Genomic DNA, 25,546 nt, shown 5'->3' with positions numbered 1-25,546 from the left:
TCTATTTCAGCAGGCAAATTCATACTATTGATGGCATGAACCTTGGTTGACATCACTTATAAGTGCCACAAGCGAGACCTTGTTGTCACAACACATTTTCTCTTAAAAGGTCAAAGAGACAGGAAACAAGCCTTTATCAAGATGTTTCTTTTGGGTTAGCATGCATTAGCATACTATGAAAATATGCCTTCATTATTCATGTCAATTAAAGCCACATTAAACACTGAAAATGTTGTCAATGTTGGTGTAGGACTGTCAAGCAAAACTTTTCCTTTTAAATGACAGATATTAGCTAGTCTGCTTAAACATTACTGTCAAGAAAACAATAGTCGGAAAAAATATTATTTAACCAGACCTAGGAATCTTAAACTGTTTACACCATGAAGTACAGCTGCAAATTCTGGAAACAATAAAAACAGTAATCTAACTGTGAAAACCTGAGTTATTCTGAGAAGTACATAGTGACATTCTTAAGTCTGTGCAGAAACATTTCCTGGGCTCTGTTGAAGGACCATAAGCACACTTATCATGCTAAAGCAAAAGAGAGAATGCAGATCAACAAAACATGTCATTTGTATAAATTATGGTCAAATGTTTAATTCACAAAATCCTATGTGCTCCTTGCTAGTGTTTATTAGTGTCAGTGAGCAAAACAGTTGTGATGCCGGTGCAAGTGCTTTGGAGTGAGAGGTGAAAATGCTGGCATGCAATAAAATGGATGCACGACCAATGGTTGTCTTGTAGGCAGTAAAGATACATTTTATGGGGCCTGGGCATCTCAGTTGTGTTTCAAGCTTTACTTCCTAAAGAGGATGACTGTATTGCTCTTTTTCAGAGTTCTCAAAATGTTGATTTCATGTACTATGCTCCTTTCTAATCTTTTTTAATAGTTCTCATCAGTTGCAAAACAAAACCAAAACAATTTTTGCTTAAAATCCAGCAATAATTTTGGCTCACACAGATCCGACAAGTATTAATCTATTATGATTGACTGCTTCTCTAATCAATGCCCTCTTTGCCCAGTTTGTAAGTTCAGATGGAAGACTATAGATTTGCAGTTGTGCAAAGCATTTGTTTTTAGAAAAGTTGTGGTTTATCAAGTTTTTAAAACATCCACAATTGCTGCACAAGCCTGCTTTAAACATATCCACAACTTTAAGGTTGATCTTTCTGGTGTGTTCCCAAGTCTTTGCAGTGAGATTTTCACAGGACAGCTGTTTAGACACTGATAATGAATTCCAAGCTTGTGGACTGTGTAACAAATATTTGCCTTACAATTTATTAATGTTAACAAATACTATGGGGTATTTTTGAGATCTTTATTTGTAAATAAATAAAATGATAAATAAGGCTAACCATTTCTCATTTTTTCACCTAATACTTAAGGGTAACTTTGTTTTGACCCATCACTTAAAATCCCAACACATCTCAGTTTGTAGTTGTAAAACACTGTGCATTACTATTATATGCCTTTTTCAATCCACTTGCTACTTGATATCTTTATGGAAAAAGGCTTCCCTCAGGTGAAGAAAAGGGTCTTCTAAAGTTCACAAAATGATTTTAACATTTACATTTAAAATGAGGTTTCTTTATGCATGCTAATAAAACGTGCTACTGTGAAGTGACATCTGCTATGAGAAAACTAACAATGTGACATCTTTTACTGATAAACCTCATGTAATGTACCATCCATCCTCACAATTTACATTAAATAAACAATATGTTTATCTAATTTTCACAGCCATATATTTGTGTATGAGTAAAGAGATAATGAATCACGTTCCAAAGAGATGGGGAAAAAAATCTATATGTACTAGTTCTGACATCTAAATAAATGATATAGAGCTATTATTGTTATGCTTTTGATATGTAAAAATGGTGAGAATGACCTTATCCTTCACACTTTGAAAGCCAGTAAGAGTAATAATTAAGAGCAGAGAGATCGAAAGTTGGATGAGTTAGTTTCATAGCTTAAATTGAACTACAAGCTGCACCAAGCTGTGGTCAAAATGTTTAATGTTCACACAACCTTTTAGCTGTCTCTCTGTCCTGAGTTGATATTAACCCTTCATCTTTGTTGTCATACTTTTCATCTTTGCTGTTCCCTGTACTTTAATATATGCATGTATAATTAAAAAAGAAACATGGAAAGTTCTGTCTGTTTGACAGCATCTGTCACATATTAATGAAGAGATTTCACACATAACAAAACCAATTACAATCTATGTCACTGTAGACCAAGAACCAATCCCAAAGCATTAAAAAATAAGACCGTCACAATGCAAAAAAACTCGATGGGGCCCACAAGTAGCAATGTATTTGAAGAACCCATCTAATATAGATTGCTAACATTAGCAAAGCAAATGTTCGGAAATGATAAGCTATTAAAAATGACATATCTCCAGATATCTAAGAAGACACTTGTCAGCTTCACATAAACTTATCTTGGCTGTTCCTTAAGGACTCCTGAGGTCAAAAAAGAGACTATGCATAAGTGATGGTGCTTTTCTGTCACAAGTCCATTATTGTGGCACATAACTTTATATAGGCATAGAGTTTCAAAACAGAGTTGTTGTTTTTTTTAACATAACCATTTTCACTTTCATTTTACCCTATGTATGTACCAGCAAATAGACTAAGAAAAATGAAAACATACAGTGCTAGTAGCTATAGCTTATTTCCAGCTTGTAAGGCCAGTTCAAACCATTTCATTACTTTTTCAAGTATATGTTCATATGCACCATATCACCATTAATATGCATTACATTCTGATTTGATGGAAATATTTCTCGTATCTTCCTTTGGCCTGACCATATGTGTCAGTTCCATTTTTTCTGTAACGCCTTGGTGAATTTCTCATTTAATGAGTTCCAGTGTAAGACATGCAACAAGGCTTAGGGCTATTCAAGAAAACAAGATAAGATGAACTGAAGCGATCCTCTTAGAAACATGGAGATGCTCGCTTCTGCTCATTCCTGAGCTGGCACACTGACCCACTACTCATTCCGATCAATTTACTTGCATTAATCTTTACATAAGCTAAATAAAAATGGACTTCTGTGGGATTGTCTCTGCATTTTACAGACTTTTTAAATTTAAATACAAATTTGCCACTTATAAGAGACATGATATCTGAAAAAAGCCCAAACTAATGTGAATTAGTTTCATAGCTTAATTGAACTACAAGCTGCATCATCATGTTCTTCATTCTCTCAGATGAAAAGGTAAGACCAAGCAAAATTAACAAAGGCAAAGAAATTTCAAGATAATTTTAAATAAAACATATTTATACATGACATTTCCACAGTATTTATAATATATAAAGCAAAATATATTAAAATCCACCATAATCCACCATGAATAACATTGTATTGGGATTCAAGTTAAATGTGGACTATATTTTCTTGCCAAAATCTTAACTGACTAGCACTTCTGTGGTCTAGCATGTGCTCATGTCTCTTCCACATCAACAGCTGTGAGAGTGGAGCTTGGGCTGAGCAGCTCACATCATGAAGAGAGAACGGAAAAGGCAGCATCTATAATGATCTTTCTATCATAGCTTTTGCTAACACTTCAGTTTTGATTAACTCCTCCCAATTACAATGTGAGAGAAAAACGTAGTTGCCACAATCTTAAAAACAATTTTGATTTTTCTGTCTCACTCAGCCTTACACCTTGTAATCAAGAAAAATTGCTGACTGAAGTCTTTGTCTTACTTTTAGAGATATGATTGGGAAGTAATGGGTTCGTCCTGCAACCAGTTGGTAGCCGGTTCAAATCCCTGCTTGTTGGCAGTGGTCAGAGGGTCCTGTGGCGCCAATTAAATGGCAGCTCTGCTTCTTTCCATGTACTCCAGGGCATCTGTGGCTGATAGGTAGTTTGCCAGCATCAGTGTGTGAATGTGTGTATAAATGAGTGAATGACTGACAGTAGTGTGAAGTTCTTGGACTTGACAAACTGCTACAAAAATTTACCACAGTAACATTTGCTGCTCCATTGTTTATTACTAAGAAGTTTCTATGAAAATTAAAAAGTCTTAATGAATAAAAGTGAAATTAAAATTAATGTCAATGTATCATAACAAACTGTGTTAAACTAGTAAAACAAATTCTATTGGTGAAAAACACATCTAAAAATGAAAGATAAAATGAAGCCTAGGCGCAAATTCAAACTGGAAGACTCTTTTATCCCCACCGGGACCCGTTAATTGAAGCAACCCGCCCACAATCGTCGACCTATCAATGCCGGACCAAGCCACGTCACGTCCAATCATCGACCAAGTCCCAGCTGATAAGAACCTTCATTCATGGCGTCCTTCGCTCTCTAGCCGAGCTCAACCCACCACCCCCCCTTCTCCTCCATTCGCCCGGTCCTGAGGCCCGCACCCTTCTTAAACCTCCACCACCAGTGCCGGGCCCTGGGGGATGACGTTCCTAACAGCATCGGGGATGCTCATCTGAAGCCTATCGCTAACGCTGCGATAACCGTTATCCCCAGCCGGGGCCCGAGCGCCAAAGACTTTAAATTCTGTTTGTCAATAAACTCTTCTAATTGTCTTCTCATCTCCGTCTGAGTCTCTCCAGATTGAACTAAATTTTAACTGTCACACATCTATTATACATTAAACACCGAGAGCAGTAAAAGAAAAAAAACTTACATTTAGTTTGTTCTTAAAAGAAGAACTTTTCATGCTAACTAATTAGGTCAACAATTGCATATAAATTGTTGACCTCAATTTTAAAATTAAAACTGAGAATGATTGAGTCATTGCATACAATTCTGTCCATCTGTATGTACACCCCTGCATACAAATGTACATCCTCTGATTATCAGATCATATTTCATCTCCCCAGCTCCTGAAGGAGAATTGTAAGGAGTTCTCAGGGCCATAAGGGATACACAGATAACATTTTTTTCTCTGAACCAGAGCATTGTTAAGGAGGGAGCTCATTTTAGCAGTTAGGTCTCTTTGTAATCCCACTGAGATATGGTCATGCACCATGTCTCATGAACAGTGGTGAGTGTTGAGACTTGGACTTGTAAAATAAAAAAATAAAAATTTGCCTGTTGGCTCATCTCTTTCTTCCGCATGAAAGGCTACAATGCCCCCATTATGGGAAAAACGACACCCTATTCTATTCATCTCTCTTTCCAACATGCCATCATCCATGAAGGCCTCTAGATAGGTAATCTACCTTACTTGGGATAGAAATTAATCTATCACCTGCTAGAAGAATTCCACCTCTTTCCAGTTGAGAACTGCAGTTTTAATTTTGGAGAACCTGATTCTCATCACGCCTGTTTCACACTTAACTGCAAACTGCTCCATTGCATAATAATGATTGTGAATAGAAGACACCCACAAAACGGAACTTGAAGCCAGGGTTTTTAAACTCTTAATGACTGCACTTCTCCATAAAAGCCACAAAATGAGCAAGTAAACGATGGCAGAATCCAAATCCCACACAAAAAAGCTGAACTTTGCGCTGAAGAAGTGGATACAGCACTCTCCTCTGAGAGTATCCAAATCTGAAAATAATATATTCACACATCATCTTCACATAAAACCCACATCAGACATAATTTTGAGTTTTCTTAATATTCACATTACACCAGCACATCTGTAAGGCTAAACAAAGCATCTAAGGTCTGACAGTGGGTTGACAATGCCACATCAATATTTTTGTTACTGGTTTCCCAACAATTTTTAATAGCTTTGATAAACAGTGTTTTGATGTACCACATAGCTATAGTCAGACAATAACTGTGCAGTACACGACTACACAAAGGTAGCAGTAGTAACCTTAAGTGTCCAATGTTTATGTGAAACATATCTGTAGTCAGTGGGAGAAATATCAGCCGTCTACATGTTGCAGGTTGTTGCCTCACTGTTTTCTGACTCTAAGGTTTTCACTGCACTTTACATAACAAGCATAGTTGACAACTATGTCCCTTGACTTTGTGCTGTCCACTACTATATATTGCTAACTGCTTTTTGGGTGTCCACTGTCAGACAGAGTGGGAAAATGTAGCTCTTAACCCCAACTGGAGAAAAACACTGCAGAACCTTGTTTTGTTCAAATACAAAAACCATGTGGGGAGAAAAAAGGCTCCAGAATTTTGACATGTCTGTTATTTATTATGCAATCCAATCTGTTGGTATTGTAAGAGGTAGTCATTAGTAAAGTAGATGCCAGTAATGGGACAGGGTTAATAATAATGTTGTCTGAAAAAACAAAAAAAGAAAATGCAAACAAACTAGTAGTCACTAGTCTCTTAGATGCATTCATACAGATTTATGTGGTGAGCGCAGTTATTTACATAACTATGGCACATCAGCAATATGATTCATCTTTCCAACTATTATACATCTGAATCTTACAGCTAAAATACCTATAATGGTTATTTTTTTAAAACTACTTTCTAACTTGAGACTGCCTCAGTGTCCAAACAGTTTAAATTGAAACAAGTTCAGTTTTGGTTAAAAAGCCCCAAGCTAGAATAAAATAAAAAAGTAATTGTAAAAAATCTTTTCTTTTTCTGAACAGCAAAAAAAACCCACAATAAAAAAAAATAAAATAAAATAAAAAAAGATATATATATATATATATATATATATATATATATATATAAAGAAAACCTTATCATCCGCACTGAAATGTCACAGTTGAATATGAAAGAAAGCTGGTCACTTGTCTAGAAACTGAAGGCCAAAAATCAATATCCATGGCAGACTGTGAGGAATAAAGCTGCCATGTGACAGCATGACACCAGCACTCTGAACATAGGGAGTCCATCTTTACCTCTTTCAAGCAAGTTTCTAAAATCTGAGTTCAGCTGCCGTTCCCGAGAACCAACCAAAGTTTAAAATGTAGTCTCAGTAAAACAATGTGCAGCATGCCACAATTGTAATCCCACTGAAGAAAGTGTTATGCATAAATGTAAGAGTTGGCAGCAGGTGGCTGCGATACTCAGACACCCCACACACTGAAAATGAGGGAGTATGATTTTTCACTTGATGCTGATGTAAAACTCAGAAGTACCTCTTTGATGTCGGAGGCAGTTTGCCGTTGATTGTTTTCCTGCTTTTACTGAGAAGTTCAGGGGTTACAGTGACTCACTTATGAGTCATTGCTGTAAAGAACAGCTGTACAAACTTGTTCATTCTAACCTATGTATCAGAAATCCTGACAGCTGATGAAACACTTCAGCAAATTGTAAAATAATAATTTACTATGTACATACATATACAGTACACACACGCACACACATGCATATACATATATACTGTATATATAAAAGCTATGCTTTGATTTTTATCAAAGCATAGCTTTTTCATTCAAATTTAGGAGTGATGATTCTGGAAAAGTCTCAAAATAAGAGAAAGGTCTGAACACACAGAAATAAAGAAAGTAATTTGTGTTATTTTAAACAAGTTGCAATGTGGCAAAAACCACACTGGAAACTGTAGACAGCCTTTACACATAGAATGTGATGAGTGGGCTCAAAGGAGGAAAGAAGGATGCACATAAAAGTACTCTTGCTTATTGGGTGGTTGCTGGACCATTAGGACTATAAGATCGAGTTTTGCAGGCTGCTGTCTGCAATCTGTTAAGAAGAGGGAGAAAGAGCCAATACAGATAGGAGATTTTTAGTTTAAGCCATGGCCAGATTTTGCAGAGTTTAGGCTTGATCAGTCACTGTCCTCAACAACTGATTCTGAAATAACTCATGATTTTGTAGCATGCATAGTGACATGCTGATAACATAGCAAATTAAATTGCATTCAAAATCCAAAAGAAAAAGAAGTAATTTTGGTCAGCATTTCTGTTATGAGCTCTCAAACTGCACAACTACCCAGATACTTTGAGTGTAATTAATTCTGATTATGATGATTCCATAGTGTATGTAAAACACTACACACAAAAACCATTGTTTCACAGTGGAAATCCTGGGTAATGTCACTTAATGTCACTATGTCACTTAGATATGTGGTTTTGTGTGAAGGAGTCAAGTTCATATTCGACCCTCATCTGAACTTTTCTTTCCTTGGGATGAAAATGTTAAGCTTTACTGTTTTTTGCAGTATTCAGTCACATTCGGTCAGTAACTAGGGATATATTTGAGAGGTTTCTGATCACCTCCAACAGTCCAAAAACATTACTGTTAGTATAATTGGTCTCTCTAAATTGCCCTTGGTTATGTGTGTGTGTGTGTGTGTGTGTGTGTGTGTGTGTTGTTTGTCTCTGTGATGGATTGGTGACCTGTACAGGGTGTGCCCTTCTTCTCACCCAATGATCGCTGGGGATAAGTACCACCCCCCACGACCCAACAAGGACAAGCAGGTATAGACAACGGATGAATGGATGGAAAGCAGCTACCCAAGCCAACCTTTTCCTGCAACAAAATACTTCCGTTCTTATTAAACTGAGAAGTAACTGCTTTTACTCACATTTTCTGTCTAACTGGAAATGTGAGTACACCAGAATGAAACACGCAGAATAAATAAAAATCATTATACCTCTCTGAAAACATGAAGTATAAGATCTCAAAAACCTACACCTCACTTTCTGATCTGAAGAAATTTAAGAACAGATGAGAAAGAAAAAAATAACACAAAGGCTGCCAGGAAAACAAACATTTTCCACATCTTGTTTGGCAAATAACATCTTCATGATCTCCATTGTTTTTGAGAAAATATTGCTGGACTAATAAGAAAAACGTCTACCAAAACTAACACAGCAATTCAATAAAAAGTATTATCTAGAGCTGCCTCGGTTTTGAGGACCTGGACAACTTGTATTAGATGAAGCCATGAATAAAAAAAAAACACATAATAGCTTTGGAGAAGTTGTTGCCACCAAGCATAGCAGAAGCAGTTTTTAATTTTAGAGGGGCAATTACTTTTTCACATGGTGCCAAGTTGGGATAGACAAAGAAAGCAAGTTCACATTCATTTAGAACCAAAAACACTAATGTTTTAACTCAGCAAGAGTTCAGAAATCAATATTGGGTTAAATAACCATGAGGTTTTCAATGGGGTTCAGTGCAGCGGTTTCTTTTTGAACTTTGAATTGAATTTTGTGAAAGGTTCATATCGCTTTTTGTGTCAGAGTATGATGACGACTTCACTTTATATGATTAACTTTGTCATGTGATTATAATTAAAATTATGTTTTTAAACACTCACTCTCAAAGGATCTAGTGTTTCTAATATCTGCTACTTAAAATTTGGTTTCCATTTCACCCTAAAGTGAGACAAACATTTGAGACTTATATCCACAGAATGTGTGTTGACTTTCATCCTTATTACATTGGTCATTAACGATAGTAAATATACTTTCCTTTTCTATTTTTTTTTCTGTTGAATATTTCAAAGAGAAAACTATTTTTTGATTTAGGTATTTGTTGTAATATATAGAACTCAATCTTTTTTGAAAATAAAGTTTTGTAATGTTGTAAAAAAATATTTATGGTCTGAAACTAACTGGATAATATGTGGCTATCAGCATTATGTTCAAAGACACTTAAAATAAGATATATCACCTGTAAATGAAACTGAAACTGCTGCGTAGGCTATTTCACAGATGGTAACTGCAGTTTGTCTTTTTGCATATTGCAGCACTTTGGCAGCGTTGGAAGGAAATGCAGATTTAATACGAGCTGGTCTCAAGGTCCCAGAAGGAAAACATACTCTTGTTACTATGCAATACTGAAACCACATGATATGCTTGAAGTTTTCAATAATCAATGTAGACTTATCATTGACAACATATGGCAAAACTACTTTATTCCATTATTTTATAGGTAACCATCATATATTCTTTTTTTACAGATGTTGTTAGAACAGTTCATTGTGTTTGTGTACAAATTTACTATCTATAGAAAGCTGTCCTCACAAGGGCTTTTAATCAGATCCAGCGATCTCTGCATACTTCCTGACCAACGGGTTATCAGCTTTAATTAAAAAAAAAGAAATAACACAGCATTAGGAACAGAGCAGTTCACAAAGATGTTTATCCTGATGTCATCTGTTATATAAGTACCCCTGCTGATAATAAATCTGCAAACAAGAGTGCCAGAGAAGGATCTCTAGTACAGCACAGCAGCATCTACTTTAGATGTTGAAGTTTGTAAATTTACTCTGATCACAAAGAAAGTCTTTAAAGCCTGCTGCAGGCAATATGAATCTAAAGTGTGTGAGCTGTGTGTTAGTACACATATAGTGCAAGTAAATATATACACAGTGGATGAAACAAGTACTGAACATGTCAAAAAATTTTCTCATAGTAAATATTCATACAAAATGTCACCAACAACGTAAGCAATACAAAGAAATCAAAGCAGATTAATCAATAAATTATGAGTACACAAATGGAACGACACAAGGAATAAATAACACAAAATGACTTACTAAAAAGCACAGAAACAAGCCAAGAAACCATCTGAAATCATCATTCTGTTTATGTCCAGTTATGTGTAATAAACTACATATGATTTCCCATTACCAAAGTGTTGCACAGTGTTATCAATGGTGAGACAGACCTTCACAAAATGTCTTACAATGACAATGGTTACAAATGCATTTCTGACCGTCTGAATGTTCCAGTGTCATGGTAGCCAATGACTCTCACTTGTAAAAAAAAGAATGATGACGAAGCTTGTTCAAAGTTTGCTTTGAACAAGCAAGTGTAGGAAGTGTAGGAATTGGACTAGGCTATGATATACTGGGGCAGCATGGTAAGGTCAGACAAAGCCAAAACTGAGCTCTTTGAATGACCATGCAGTGGTTAAAGTGCATAAAAAAGAATATTTATTAACAGAAACAACAATGGATTGTGAATGTCAGTATCAGTGGTGTAATGCAAATGCTTGGATGTGGTGTATGAGTGCATATGGAAGAGTTGAAGTGCAAAAACAAAGACAAACTCAAATGTGCAAAAGGAGGGGAGCTGAGGCCGACAACAGAGCACTACAAGCAGCAGAGCGGACGCCGAAGACCCAGAAGGTGGAGACAGCCAGGTTCAAATACTCTGTGCTCCGAATAAACGGATCAGAAACACCTGCAAAGGGGAGGAGCACAAAGACAGACAAAAGCACCACCTGCAGGCCAGCTCTTAAGGCCCAGGGCCATAATAGTACAGCACCCCAAATATACCAAGCTTATAATAGTGAAGGCTCATACTGGCTGACTTCATATAATTTAGAGATGGATGAATGTGGGAATGAAGATGAAATAAGACCAGAATTTCAATCAGGACAATCAGTCCCAAACACATATTCAAGGAAACTCTTAATTGGTTAATTGGTTTCACACAAAGAAAGAAAAACAAATAGAATGCACCATTCAATCATCTGACAGTCATCCACTGAAAATCTGTAGAGAGAACTGAAAATCAGAGTGCCTAAGAAGGACACCTTCAAGATTTGAAGACAGTTTGTGTGACAAAATGGCTCAAAATCACACCTGTAAGGCATGAGACTATTTTCTTCATTCAGAAGACATATTGAGGCTGTCACTGCCAAAGAGGCTTTTCCACAAAGTATTTTATATAGTTCTCTAAGTGTGTTCAACACTCATTCCTGAGACATTCCCATTTTTTTACACATTACTTCACTTGTGGATTATTCTTTTACTTGTTCGGCATGTGTGGATTACATAGGTTGTTTCTCATATCTGGTATGAATTTTATGTTTAATTAATGACTTCATAGGACATATTTAAAAAGAGAAAAACCTTAAAATGTTCAATATTTATCAAGCCTTAATTTGCCTGTTTGAAAGCTTAAGTGCGAGTGCAGCACAGAACAATTTATGAGTTATGATGAGGACCCTTCCTTAGCGTCTTTGACCACCAGAGGAAGTTAAATGATGAGAGCGGCACAATTAATGATGTGAGATGATTAAATAAAGCTGGATAACATATCCCACCACAAGCTACTTCTTAGACATGCCTGTCTCATTTCTTATCAAAAGCAAACTTTTTGATTGATACCAGTAATGTAATGTGTTCCCCTTACTGTGTGTGTATATACTGTACATTGCAATTTCTTTTTAAATAAAAACACATACGTACATTGCTCTACAGTGGACTCAATCGTGTCATAACTTTAGTACACTTACAACTAGTCTGCTGCAATTTATCCACAAAATTTATTTGTGTGCCCAAAACACAGGTCTGTTTCAATTGGTGTATTTCAAGCATGTTAGATTTGGTTGTCTTCATGTTGTAACTTTGCACTGCACCACAGTCATCTGTTTGCATGTGTTGCAATGAATGTGTTGCAAAATTAATTAGTATCTTTTCCCAATTTGCTTGTGTTTTGTCAATCGGAGTGTGGGCGTGTGTGTGTGTGTTTGCTGTTGTTGTTGTTCTAAGTTGAAACACACTGAGCTGATGTTGGAATAGCTGTATATGCTATTTAGCCCCAGTCACTTTATCCCGGAGAGGAGCTCTTTTGTAATGTTCATGCTGCCCATTGTCCAGATTACATTTCTTCTCCTCCTCCCAAAATTTGAAAGCTTCTTTTTTTCTACAACATTGGATAATGAGAACTAGCCATATTATGTAGTGAAAATGGGGCTATATTCATGACTGGCTGAAAATTACTGAATGGATAATTTGAAAATAGACATCTACATCAAAGAGGAGTTGAATCAGATTTCCAATAGTGCAAAGAATAAGGTCTGAAATGTGACTAAGTGGATAGACATGAGGCTATGCTTTGTTGAGAAATACTAAAGCAGTTCATTCAAATGAATTCATGATGTTCAATAGTTTACTGTTATATTTTTTCTTTCTTTTGTCCATAGAACTTTTGAAGTCAATTTCTAGTCGTTTAATGATGAACTTTGATAACCAGTCACAAGAATACCAACTTAAAGAAGAGTAGATGATTTTCAAAACCACCACACCTCCAAACAAGGCAAGCACGGATGCGACTTTTTCATAATGGCAAGCAGCTTGAACATCAATATTTTGTTTTCTTACAAACACCACATGCTTTACTTGCAAGAAAAAAATGTTTTCCTTCTTCTAATAACAAATATGAACATATCTTTCTTACATTGTTTTGCAAAACAGTAATACTCATCTTCTTTGAGACCCTTCATGCAAGCTAACTTCAAATTCCTGGAACATTTCTTTAATATTTTGCATGTACATATCAAATTAATTACTTGTTGAATGAAACTGCACAACATCTTGACCAACAATCACTGCAGTAAGTAAAACTAATTATATCAGTTACATTGAAAGTAAGTGATAAGAACAGGGTTATTAACTTTTTAATACAAATATCATACTTTACCTGTGTAACGTCAAATCTATTTGATGCAAACTGAGGCAGATTTGGTAACTCTCTTAAGCTCTGCTGGTGCTTGAATAGCAAGGTGGCATAAATTGAAAGAATACGGTCTTAGTATGAAAAGTAAGAACAAGTAAATTAACGTGAATTAACCATGCCTGACACTGAACTTGAAATGTGCAATATTTTAAGTGAATTCTTAAGTATTTTTAACTTCTCAAGTCAGATTTTTTAAAACCATTATGTTATCTGGCTGAAGTAAATCCTAATCAAGATTTTTCTTTGCTAATCAAAGGCTCATTGAAGCTACAAGGAGATCTAAATTTGTTACTCAATAGATGCTGATTGCGTGGGAGGATATTTACCAGCTCATCAGTCACTGCTGATTGCTTGTTTTTCTTATAATCTTTAGCTAGTTCTTGAATAAAAATACATATTCTTTAGTCTTACTTGCATTTGGCATTTTTTTAATGTATTTTAGGTTTAGCAGATCTGCATTCATGAATTTGCAGCATCTAATCAGAGGTTTTTGCAATATTTCAAACCACAATGCCTGTAACCTTCATACATGAATATATTGTGACTGGACACACAAAAACAGTCAAATTTGGACAAACATCCTATTCTACTTAAATTGAAAACTCATTGCCTACATCAGACAGCAGAGATTGGGAAATATATGCAACCTTGTTTTTCTGCAATGTTTCTTTCTTTACAATATATATATATATATATATATATATATATATATATATATATATATATATATATATATACAATTCCCTTCTCACCCACCGCGGGTGGTTCTTATCCTCTGAGCTCGGGTCCTCTACCAGAGGCCTGGGAGCTTGAGGGTCCTGCGCAGTATCTTGGCTGTGCCACGGACTGCACATTTCTGGACTGAGATGTCTGATATATATATATATATATATATATATATATATACATACAGTATATATATATATATACTGCTCAAAAAAATAAAGGGAACACTCAAATAGCACATCCTAGATCTGAATGAAATAAATATTCTCATTGAATACTTTGTTCTGTACAAAGTTCCATTTGCACAACAGCAGGTGAAATTGATTGTCAATCAGTGTTGCTTCCTAAGTGGACAGTTTGATTTCACAGAAGTTTGATTTACTTGGAGTTATATTGTGTTGTTTAAGTGTTCGCTTTATTTTTTGAGCAGTGTATATATACTGTATATAAAAACATAACTTACTGGATTAAATTAAAGGACAGAAAAAGATATATCTATAGAGTTAAACGGTCACTGTTGATACCAAAGAAAATCTGACAAAAAAAGTGAATACATTATTTTGAGACTTTGTCCAACTCTAGCACTTTAGTGTTAGACAACACAATGAAGTTATGTCCTTGTACTTGCTTGAGCAACACAAAGAAAAATTTTCTGTAAAGGAGAAATTTTCTTTTCATGTTGAAAATCATCCAAAGTTAATCACAAAGTATATTCATGAAGGCTGAGGAAAGATTTGCTGATATAACTTACCACTTTATTTCACATTTATATGTGGAATTTGAGCAAAGCATATAGCTCACTTAGGTTAATCATTTTCTTGAAACTTCAACAGTGTTATTTTTGCTGAATTTCTTGTCAATCATCTCTGTGGAATAATAAGTTAGGTCTCTTGTCTCGGATACATGAAAGCAGCAATCAGGTGCAAGCCCACCTGTGCACACAGAGCAAACTGTAACCTACACGCCATCTAACCTCTCATTATACCTATGATTTTACCAGATGACATTTGTTCTTAATGCATGTCAACTGTAAAATGTGCATGAATCTGGCTTGATGTAGTCTGGATGGGTTACAGAGTTTATATCTGTCAAGTTGCTACCTATTTATTTAATTCTCGCCACACAACCCTAATCAGGATGAAACAGGTTTGAAAAATATATGGATGTATGACTCAACTCAAAAATTGCAACCTGGCATTCACTAGTAATGAATGGCCATACCCATCTGATTTCTTAGATGGGTAGTGCCTTGAAAACTAATTTATATTCATCCCATTGATACCATATACAATCACATTAACCAATATACATAATTACTAATTGGGAGATGCCTTATGTTGGGTATTTTAACCTGTTCATATAAAGAACCATACAGAGAGTAGTATCACTTCAGCCTTTGCAAAGGGAGAGAGTCTCAGTGGTGCCTCAGGACAACTCCAACTCGCAGCAGCCTGGGTTTACTGAAAGTGGGGTGGGGGTCGGTCATAAAACAGAAACTTAAAGATAAGGAGTAGAGCGGTCCCTCTGAACTAGCTGAAACCAGTTTCTCCAAGAACAGCATGGTCCACCTCACCTTGTTTTCAGCTTAGAGTAGCGAGACAAACTTATTCATGAGATAACTATTTGCAAAACTCTGACACCTTATATTTTTTTTTAGTAAATTTTGTTTCACACTAAAAGCCTTTAATATTACAAGACCCTACGGGCTTGTAATATTTAAATTGTATCATGGAATTTTGTTCATAATTTGCATCAATTAACTATATGTATACATGTACTGTATATCATTCAAATATATAACTGATTATCTATAACAATACAATTTTTTAAACGTTTTTGTCCAAGGCTTCCTAAATATTCATATAGGATACATATTCAATTTTCGGCTCACTTCATTTTGCCACCTTTGTTGCTAGCATTAGTATCACAAAAACATCCAGTAAATGTTGTGATGTCAGTAAATGTTGTTTCTCTGCCATTTACCCAGCAAAATGACATTCTGAAGACATGAAAGGAGGAGGACAATGATGTGAAGCCATTTTAAACCAAAACATATATCAGCATCAGCAGCTCTGGGCTGGGAGTGTGGCAAAACTGTCTATTACAATGCTCTTTGAGAACCTGATGAGTCCCAGCAGGATCCAAGTCAGCCTGTAAATCATTCTCCCGCACAATACTCATAATAAGCCTTGAAAGCAAATCATTGATGACGGCTTGACAGTGAATTGCAGCCATAAAGCTTCCCCAGTGACACCATAACAGACCTCACAATGATATGCAACATAAAAAGACATTCCAAAAGCGCGGACTGATGTAAACAAAGGGTATTGTTTGCTGTATAGATGTTCATTTCAGCTTTGCCAGGAATTATTATGAACTTCACAACAAAAATCACATTTCCGTAACAATGGCATTACACAAAATGTTTTGAGTATGCATTCCTAGAAGACAATATTGTTTGCAAATCTGTCAGTCAATAATGAAGAACCAAAGCTTATTGCTTCTATTAACAAAATGTTAAGGTTTCCTTGTTTTGATTGTGTGATAAACCAGGGCACATACACTGGCCTGTATAAAACACATAACATGTTATTGGTAACCCTTTGAACTAATAAAGATTTTCATTTAAAAAATAATCCTTTTTCACCTGTCACAATTATGACCAGTGGAATAATGTGAAACTTTGCTTTTTAAGTATCAACATGTAATATAATCTGAAAGCATTGCTTCTTTATTTGAATATGACTTACAAGAGCATTACTTTAAATTTTACTGTTATGTAATATTATCAGTGATCTTGTCAGTAGAACATTGCAATTCAACATTTAGTGGAAAACAGCTATATTGCTCTACATGCAATTAATTCATACTGAACATAAAATATTTAGGTGCAATGCCTCTTCTAGAGTGCACGTTCAAATATTACCATATTTAATGTCATGGTAAATCAAAAGGCTGGATATAGAGCGCAACTCTAGAACAAGGTGTTTGATTTGTTTGCTCATAACTATTTTTAAGTGTTGTCAGTCATACTGTCATTAGAATAAAAGAACAGATAACATCTATGGTAGAGACCTCAATCTAAGTAATTAACAAAAGTCATTAACAATCTGAACATTTTTCTGTGAGTGACACTGTCATACAGTATTACTCAGTTGACGTTATCTGTTGTACTGCTCCTTCTCATCATTTGGTGACTGTAATATTCATCACTTCTGAGTCTTTCCACCCCTTTTATAGCTCTTAGAATACGTCTTGAAGCACTTGGGTGAAATAGGTTAGTAGTCAGGCTGATCCATAAAAAACTGTTTACTTTATAAAAAACAAATTACTGTCCAAGTATTAAACAGATAAAAACAGCAAATGGTTTTTTAACCTGTTTATGTTGGCATTATGTCCAATTTTAATTAACTGGATACCTCAACTAACTACTGTTGAACATTAATTTGTCCACAAAATAATTTGTTAAAGTTTGAATTTACCATGCAAGCTACTGTTGCTAAAAGTGTCCTTGATGCCCAAAGGCATCCAGGAATCTTCTGGATCCCCTGCAAAGTAGAGGACCAGCAACACTTCAATCTATTTTTAAGGCTGTATTTTGGGATATTTGCTAGAAAGAAAGTTGGCAGTATTTGGATTTATAAACTTAAGATAAAGCACGTTACAAGAAAAGACATAAGATACGCACACACTCCTCATGTTTTTGGTCATGCATGGGGAGAACTCTATGCATTAAGAGAACAGGCCAGGATTAAAACTCAGAACCTTCTAGCTGCAAGGTAACTAAACACTGCTACATCGTGCAGCCTCAAAACAATAACGGATACAGGAAAATGTTCTCATATTACTCTGCATGTATCTGTGATATAAATGTCAACAATATAAGTCCTTTGACTTCTATTGACCACAAACAATCCATTCTGTGATTGCAAAAGCCCTCAAACCTGCACAATATGTAGATGTGAAGCAGAGAACACAGACCTTAAAATGTCAACAGTGATGAAGCAGTGAGGACAACTATGTATTTATGAAATCATTTCTCTACTGATGTTTTCACTGCTTCCTGCTTCAGCCTCTTGCCAACAGTGTAATTGTGAGTAAGTAACTTCTGCACCAACTTTGCTATAGCACAGCGTTTAGACAAGCTTTCATTAAAAAGGGCTGATAATTTGCTGTCTCACTTCAATTACAGCCCAGTTAACTTTAAATCAAGTCTAACAGTTGCCAAAGCTGTTTGCCAGCTCTTTGTTTTGGCAAGATTAGTGTGTGCATTGATGACTGGCTTATGATAATGAAGATTAGTGGTAGGACTGGGTTCAGAACATGTGAAAACATGGAATCATACAAAAGCTGCAGTGGCTGTGATTATCACTCTGCCACTTTCATGCACCCTCATTACTGTTTCCGTAATTCATCCAAAACGAGATGTTATGTGTAAGTTAAGGAATCTCAAATTGTCAATCACAAAGCTAAATCATGGTCCTTTTAAGGATTATTTAGTCAGTTAAACTGATCTGCTGCAGAGTATTGCAGATGTGTACAAACTCCTGCTGTGAAAATCACTTGATTGATTATTGAAGTGTCTCTGCGTTTCGCTCTGATTACTTCCAGCAGAGGGACATCCAAGAGCAAATCCAATGCATCTAATCCTAGAACACTCATACCAATGTCTTAGTATGTTTGATATCACAATGAAAGTCCATTAATACACAAGCAAATATTCCACTTTATGAGGCCTTTAGGTTGTACCTGTAGTGATGACTGATGGTAGAATATGGATTTGTTATGGAGGTTTCCCAAAATCAAATCAATATCAGTTACAGCAGAATGTAGCTCAGCACCACAGTGTGAATTACAGGGTAGAATATGAAACCTGGTGTTTCCATCATAAGTGGAAACACTTATAATAAAGCCCAAAGTACTAGGTTTTGGGATTTATGTATCCATTTATTCCATGTTACCTGTGTTCATGATATGGAAAAGATAAAAATAACCTTTGAAGTCAATGATTAGATATTTTTTTCTTTCCCATACTGTGGGTGAGCTACGGTTCTCTGTACAACGATATAGTTAGAAAATGCCAAATCTTTCACATATTTTCTTTTACTTTACAATGATGTACTACTTTTGCTGTTTTAATCATAACTATAAAGTACCATTAAATATTATGAGGTAAATAGAAGTGTAAAAATGTAAAAATATGAAAAAGTAAACAAGAAAAAGTAAGAATGTCTTTTCAGTGCAGTGTTTGCCAATGGGAGAAAACAAGAAAACCTCTGGAAGATCTTCAAAGCTTGGTGTACTAAAGAACCTGTATTGTATAGGTCAACTTTTCCGTTTTGAAATAAAGTAACCTTTGTTACAACTGTCACATTATAGCTTGTGCTCAGTCCAACTTTATCCAAAGACAAATAAGAAAAAGAATAAATATAACAAACAAATCATGAAGTCATGAGAAATGACTACATCTGCTTTCACTGTTACAAGTGAGTCATTTTAATATCCAGGAGGGACTGATTGAATTATTCCACTTGGTGATTTTGGCCTTTTGTACCCTGCTAAAGATGGCAAGATGCTCCCTCTAGGCAGAACACTGGCAACTGTTGATCAGTGAAATATTGTGACATCAAGTTAAAATGTTCCAAATGTGCCATGTTTCTAGAGGTCAGGAAATTACGAATACCAAAAAAAAAAACACATAGGGAACTGCATAGCAGACTGTGACAAATGATTTCACCAATTTGTGAGTTGAAGCAAATGTCAACTGTAATTAAAGGTGCATAAATATAAACCCCCATAACATGAAAAAGAAAAAACAATGGATAAAAATGGAAATTAGTTGTTTTTTCTTTTTAAATGTGCAAGAAAATTCATCTGATTCATCTCCTGTGACTCACATTGTTTGCATGCATCTTTGATAAATTCACAGAAACCTGCACAGTGACAGGTACTTCTCAGAACAGCTTGACTCCAGTAATTTGATGTCATTATGTCATTGTTTAGTTCCCAATCTGAGTCACTTGATCATGTTACTGAACAAAAGTTTAATCAGAACTGCTCCCTAATTAATTTGAGCATCTGGCGAAAAACTACTTTTCACAGTGAAGCTTTGAGCAATATTGTGTGATTTTTCAGAATAGTTTCATCATCTTGCTCTGATTTAATTTATTAGCTTGATGCAATTGAAAACATTCTCTGTTACTGTATTACATAAATATTACACAATATATTTTTTTTCCCATTGCTTCAAAGTTTAGACCTAAAAACCAATTATGAAATGGGTTTGTATTGATTTCACCATAGAGGTTTATCTGCTAGAAGAACCTTTCTACATTTGTAAAGTCTTGTATATTGTTTCAATCCATTCAGAAATAAGCTTTCATAGATCCTTATTGATCTGTTAAAAATACTTCTTGTACTTATAAGCCTCTGTAAAAATTAATTACATGGCACTGTATCATTTTGATTTCAATTATCAGTACTGGTCTGCAGCAGACCCCTAATTTTCTTGTCACATTACAACCTAAACAACCCTTAGGCAAAGAGAATAAAAGAAAACTCCAATGTATGGGCATAAAACATCTTTAAAGTCTTACATGCCCAACATAGCATGCTCTATTAATAGGCAGATGTTATTTTGATTTCTTTTATATGTGCAATCTCGTTTTTTTTTCTTTTTCCTCATTTCTGCCGATAATGAGCTAAAACGTAAATAGTAAGGATTCGTAGTCAAAGTTTAATTGGAGTGATGTTTGCTGAAGTTTTTCCACAAATGATTAAGGCATCAACAGTAAAATTCTTGTGGTTGTGAAAACCTTCAGACTGAAAGTTTTCAGCTCAACTTAGTATTTGCACTAATATTGACAACCATGCACAGGGGTACTTTGAAAAGAGGCCAAATTGTCATTCAACAATTGCAATCATGGCTGCAGTGATGATCAAAGAATGCCCTCCTGTGTTCACAAAACATTTGAAAGAAACCCTTGTGTTCAACCCAGTGTATGTCCACCTCTGATTGAAATTAACAAGGCCTTTCCTTGGTCCCCTCAGATTGTCAGAAGTCATTTGGCAAACTCAGAAAATCATTAAATCAAATTGATCTGAACAATGAAAAGAGCCAGAGAACTTTGATGGGTAAATTACGACAAGATAGGTTTGATACATGTACCTTATAAATGTGTATTGGGATTCTTGTCAGCATTTGATGATACTTTGATGACTCACCTCTTGTTGTAAATCCTTGATGATTTTTGTTTTTTTCTCCATCTCCACTTTCAGAAATTTTATCTGAGGACAAAAGAGGAACAAGGAACACAATCAGAGAAGCAAACAGCGTCTAAGTGTGAATATTTTTAGTCAGGGAACAAGGCAAAATGCACAAGCAATTAAATGGAAAGCAGTGATAATAAATTATCTATCCCAAATGTGAGTTCATATAATAAAGATTTAATTATTGTGTGCGGAAAGTTAAAACAAATGTCTAAGAGACAGATGCTTCAGACAAAAAAAAAAAAAACAAAAGAAGTTATTTATGATGCTGAATAGTTATATTTTTAAATCTAAGGCTTTAACTTCTTTTTTAGATGCTCCAGTGGGAAACAAATCCTCTCACATTCACATTAGAATGCTTTTGTCAAACAAAAGAAAAAAAGAAACAAGAAATAATAATGCTACTGAACTGCCACACAATGACAACATAGACCAGTTAAAAATGGGTCACAAAGAATCAGAAAAAATACTACTAATCTTCTTAAACAGCTTTGTAGTCTAGCGTATAGCAAAAATTACTCATGCCTTTGGGGAGAACAGTTTTAGCTCCAGATTACCACACATTTGCTTCATTACACATTTGCTGCAAGTAATATTAAAAAAAAAGAAACTAACTAGAATCAAATACTATGGATTTACTGTAGGCACTAAAACAACCATGAAAATTTATGAGTAGAAAGAAACAGAAATGCTTCTTTATTTTAGTTGATTGTTTTTTTTTCAGTGAATAAGTCCATACCTTACCAGTTGACTCACATTGCTACACAGGTCATAATTACATCAAATGTCACTGTCACTGTCTCTAAAAATACAAAGATAGAGAGAGCACTACATTCGAGCGCTAACTGTTGTTTCATAAAATTGATTGTGACACGGCCTCTTAATTGCTGATTGTGTTCAGCAGAAGCACAATGAGAAATACATTTGAATTACTGAGATACTGTACATGCTCATACAAGCATGAGCATGTTTGCAGTTGTATATAAAAGTGAATATAAAAACAGTGACAGGGATAGAAAAAGCTAAACACCTGTGATACAATGTAATAAAACTGACATGGTAAGTCATTTCAAACTTTACTGTGATTTTTATTTGTACAAATTAGATGAAAAAGAAAACACTATCCAAGATAGAAAAATATATTAAACACCTTTCTATTGATATTTTGTTAAACTGAGTTTCAAATTAACATTAGAATTCAGCCTTTTTTGTTTAAACACTTCTGTGGAATTGTCTCTTAGTTTATTTAAAATGTTTTTCAGTGTCCATTTCTCAATTTGTAATAAGCCAATGCAGTTTTGTGTGTCCTTCTGGCATTGGTAGCACATCCTAACTGTGGGAGAATTGACATGTTTAGGGATGAAGTTTATACTCTAAGAGTAGAGATCTGAGAATCATTTGACAAAAAATCTCAACTCAGTGACTATTGGCATGGAGATTGGGACCAGTTATATAGAGACTTGTTTTTCTAGTGAGGGAGAAGGCATCCCAAAATGCTTTCATCTCAGTTATTTAGCATCAGTAGAGACGCTTTGGCCAGATTTTAAATGGGTATTCTCCTAATACTCTCTACAGGTGTTACATTCACTAACAGATTTTCCTTGTAAATGTTGCACTAATTGAGGGGAATTAAACATGCTTTCCAACATCACAGTATCAAGCACTGCCCCAAAGATATTTATATAAAAAACAAAAATAACAAAAAACATTTAAGTTTAATGAAACAAAACTTACATCTTTCATCCAAATTCCAGAATATAAGTTTAGTCCAAAAATAACACTTCCCATATCCAGATGCAAGTAGATCTCATTTTGACTTGAAACCTTCATTTGTCCCCTAGAAAGTTGAAAATGAAGATGGATTCTGCTTTTTAGTATTAATGTGAGTTGAAGCATGGGTTCAAACTCACAAAAGAAGAAAATACAGATTTTAAAGTGGCCTAGAACTATATCTGACAGATGATCTCAAAAGTGCTGTGGACTATAGGTCCTTATAATCTGACACATTTGGAGAAGTTTTGCAGAGACAAAGTCGGCAAATATTGCATGTCAAGATGCTAACACAATCTTATCAAAGAGGACAGAAAATATTTAGTTTATAAGTATTTAGATATCCATTCATCTCAATTTAAAGGCTCTTTTAATTTTAAGATATGTCCACATAAGACATTTCACTCGTTAGTGCTGTGTGTAGATTGTAGGTATGTTTGAGTGCAGACTTCCAGAAATGTGATACATTGATGCATTTATTCCCGATTTGCTCACAGTGCCCGACTTATTGGCTTATATTTTTATTACGGCAGAGTGATATCTTTGTTTTTGGCAATCCTTTTGTCAACAGCTCAGCATGCTTTCCTGGTACAGGCATGAGCCCTGTGAGTATGTGTTTATTTCAGCCAAATGGAAGTTCAAACACCAACTGCAGATGGCAAATTCCTGCCATGGGCAACCAAACAAATACATTTGGTGTGTGTGTATAAGACAGATAGGCTGAGTTTGGAGTTTGTCTGTTTTTTGTTTTTTTTTTCCATTCTAAGAGAGTATTTTTGCTTTCCCAAGTGTTGTGTGTCCTTGGGAGAGGTCGTCAAGATAGTCTCGGGGACAAAAAGGAAAAGATTCATAGGGCTGGTGACCTCATGCCAGGTATACACCCCAGGGAATAGTAAACTAAGTCTTGTCAGTTGACTCACATCCCCAAGCAGCACATGATAACATCGAGGTTCATGTTTGAGCCTTTCACTCACTGCCACAGCCTGAGGGGATGGTTAGAAAAACAGCAACAAGAAAAATACTGGCATTGGGTTTTAAAGGAATAAACAGCACAAAATAAACCTCATTTTGAATATGAAGTTCAAAGGCTATTGTTTTAATTACTAAGTTTTAGACATTTGCGTATAAATTGTAGATTCTTTTTATAAATTAGGAAATGTTTGTAGCACTTGTAATTTTTTTTCACTTTGTTGACAATGTCTAACATACTGATCAGGAATATTGTACTTGTGGGACTTAGATGATGCTAATAAAATGCATCTAAGTATTGAGCCAGTGTGTCTGCTGTCATGAGTGCATTTCTTAGAACAAATACAGAGCGTAAATATTTGAAACTGATTAGAATGACCTTAATTTTTCAAACACAAGGCACAAACAGTTTACCATATAATTGAGCTAAATAGCAGGGTATTTATTTAATCCTGAACAAGAGGATTTTATTCTAATCCTATAACTGTAATCATGAAAATTTACACTACTTCAGTTCTGACTGACTGGGAAGAAATTACATATAAAGTAAGAAATAAAACACCCAATCAAAACCACAGTGGTGTTTCTGACATAGGTCAAAGCAGCAAACAAGGAACATAAACTGGTACAACAGAGAGTGCTTTCATCCTTAGTTGGCAACTGTTTTATTGGCATCTAAATGGTAAGAGGCAGTTATTTAAGATAGTAATTTCTATGTTCTGGGCAGAAAAAAAATGTTTGAAGGTAATGTAAAAGTGGAAGAGAGCATGTTTCAGCATCCACATCAGTGAAGACTTGACATTCTAACCCGCAACTTATGCCATGCAATTTAAAATTTTTACATGATAAATTGGAGAAGCCACCCAGACGTTCCAAGAACTCACTTATTGGCTGGCTGGCTGGCTGGATGAGATTGTGCCATGGCAGTGATTACTCACAAAAAGGTTAAAGGGGTAATGCATGACTTTAGGAGGCAAGCTTGTGTCACCCTTTAGCATCAGCTATGTTCAATGTTTCTGACAGCTCATAAAGCTCTTTATCTTGGATAAAACATGTAAGTCAGGTGTCAGATCTCTCTCTTTGTGTCAGACTTTCAGGCTACAGAGGAGAAAAACCAATACATTCACTTTCACTAGAGGAGAAGAGTGTTTCAAAATGCGGTTGTGTATTTTCTCAGGATAACTGAAGGCCTTGGCATAAAATATGAGGCAAATAAAGACTGCCTACTGTTGTAAAGACATAAATGCCTTAAACTATCTTTACATAACAAGAACAAGTCGAATCTTTGAATAATTGGGGGTGAGTCAGTACTGAAGTAGCCTCTTTTCTTTTTAGTACCAAACCACTAGTATGCCGTGAGTCAGTGCTGCAGTCCAATTTACAGCAGATATATTATTTTATTTAAGTAGTGAAAAGGATTTGTGGAGGTAAGTAAGTTACACAGAAAGTATTTATTTTGACTGAAA

At 35.3% G+C, this 25,546-nt stretch overlaps 1 protein-coding gene across 1 annotated transcript in view; it reads right to left on the bottom strand.

Annotated features, from left to right (window-relative positions):
• The window catches only part of luzp2 (leucine zipper protein 2), a 161,492-nt gene that overhangs the window by 47,635 nt on the left and 88,311 nt on the right, over positions 1 to 25,546 (bottom strand). Inside the window, exon 5 of the mRNA XM_028015199.1 lies at positions 21,297 to 21,359. Within this exon, the coding sequence (XP_027871000.1) occupies positions 21,297 to 21,359 (63 nt within the window). The remainder of the gene's footprint in view (positions 1 to 21,296; positions 21,360 to 25,546) is intronic.

Source organism: Xiphophorus couchianus, chromosome 4 (genome assembly GCF_001444195.1).
Source record: "Xiphophorus couchianus chromosome 4, X_couchianus-1.0, whole genome shotgun sequence".
In the NCBI taxonomy this organism is placed as follows: Eukaryota; Metazoa; Chordata; class Actinopteri; order Cyprinodontiformes; family Poeciliidae; genus Xiphophorus; species Xiphophorus couchianus.
Note: the sequence above shows the minus strand (reverse complement) of the source record. Positions and strands in the feature narration are given on the sequence as shown.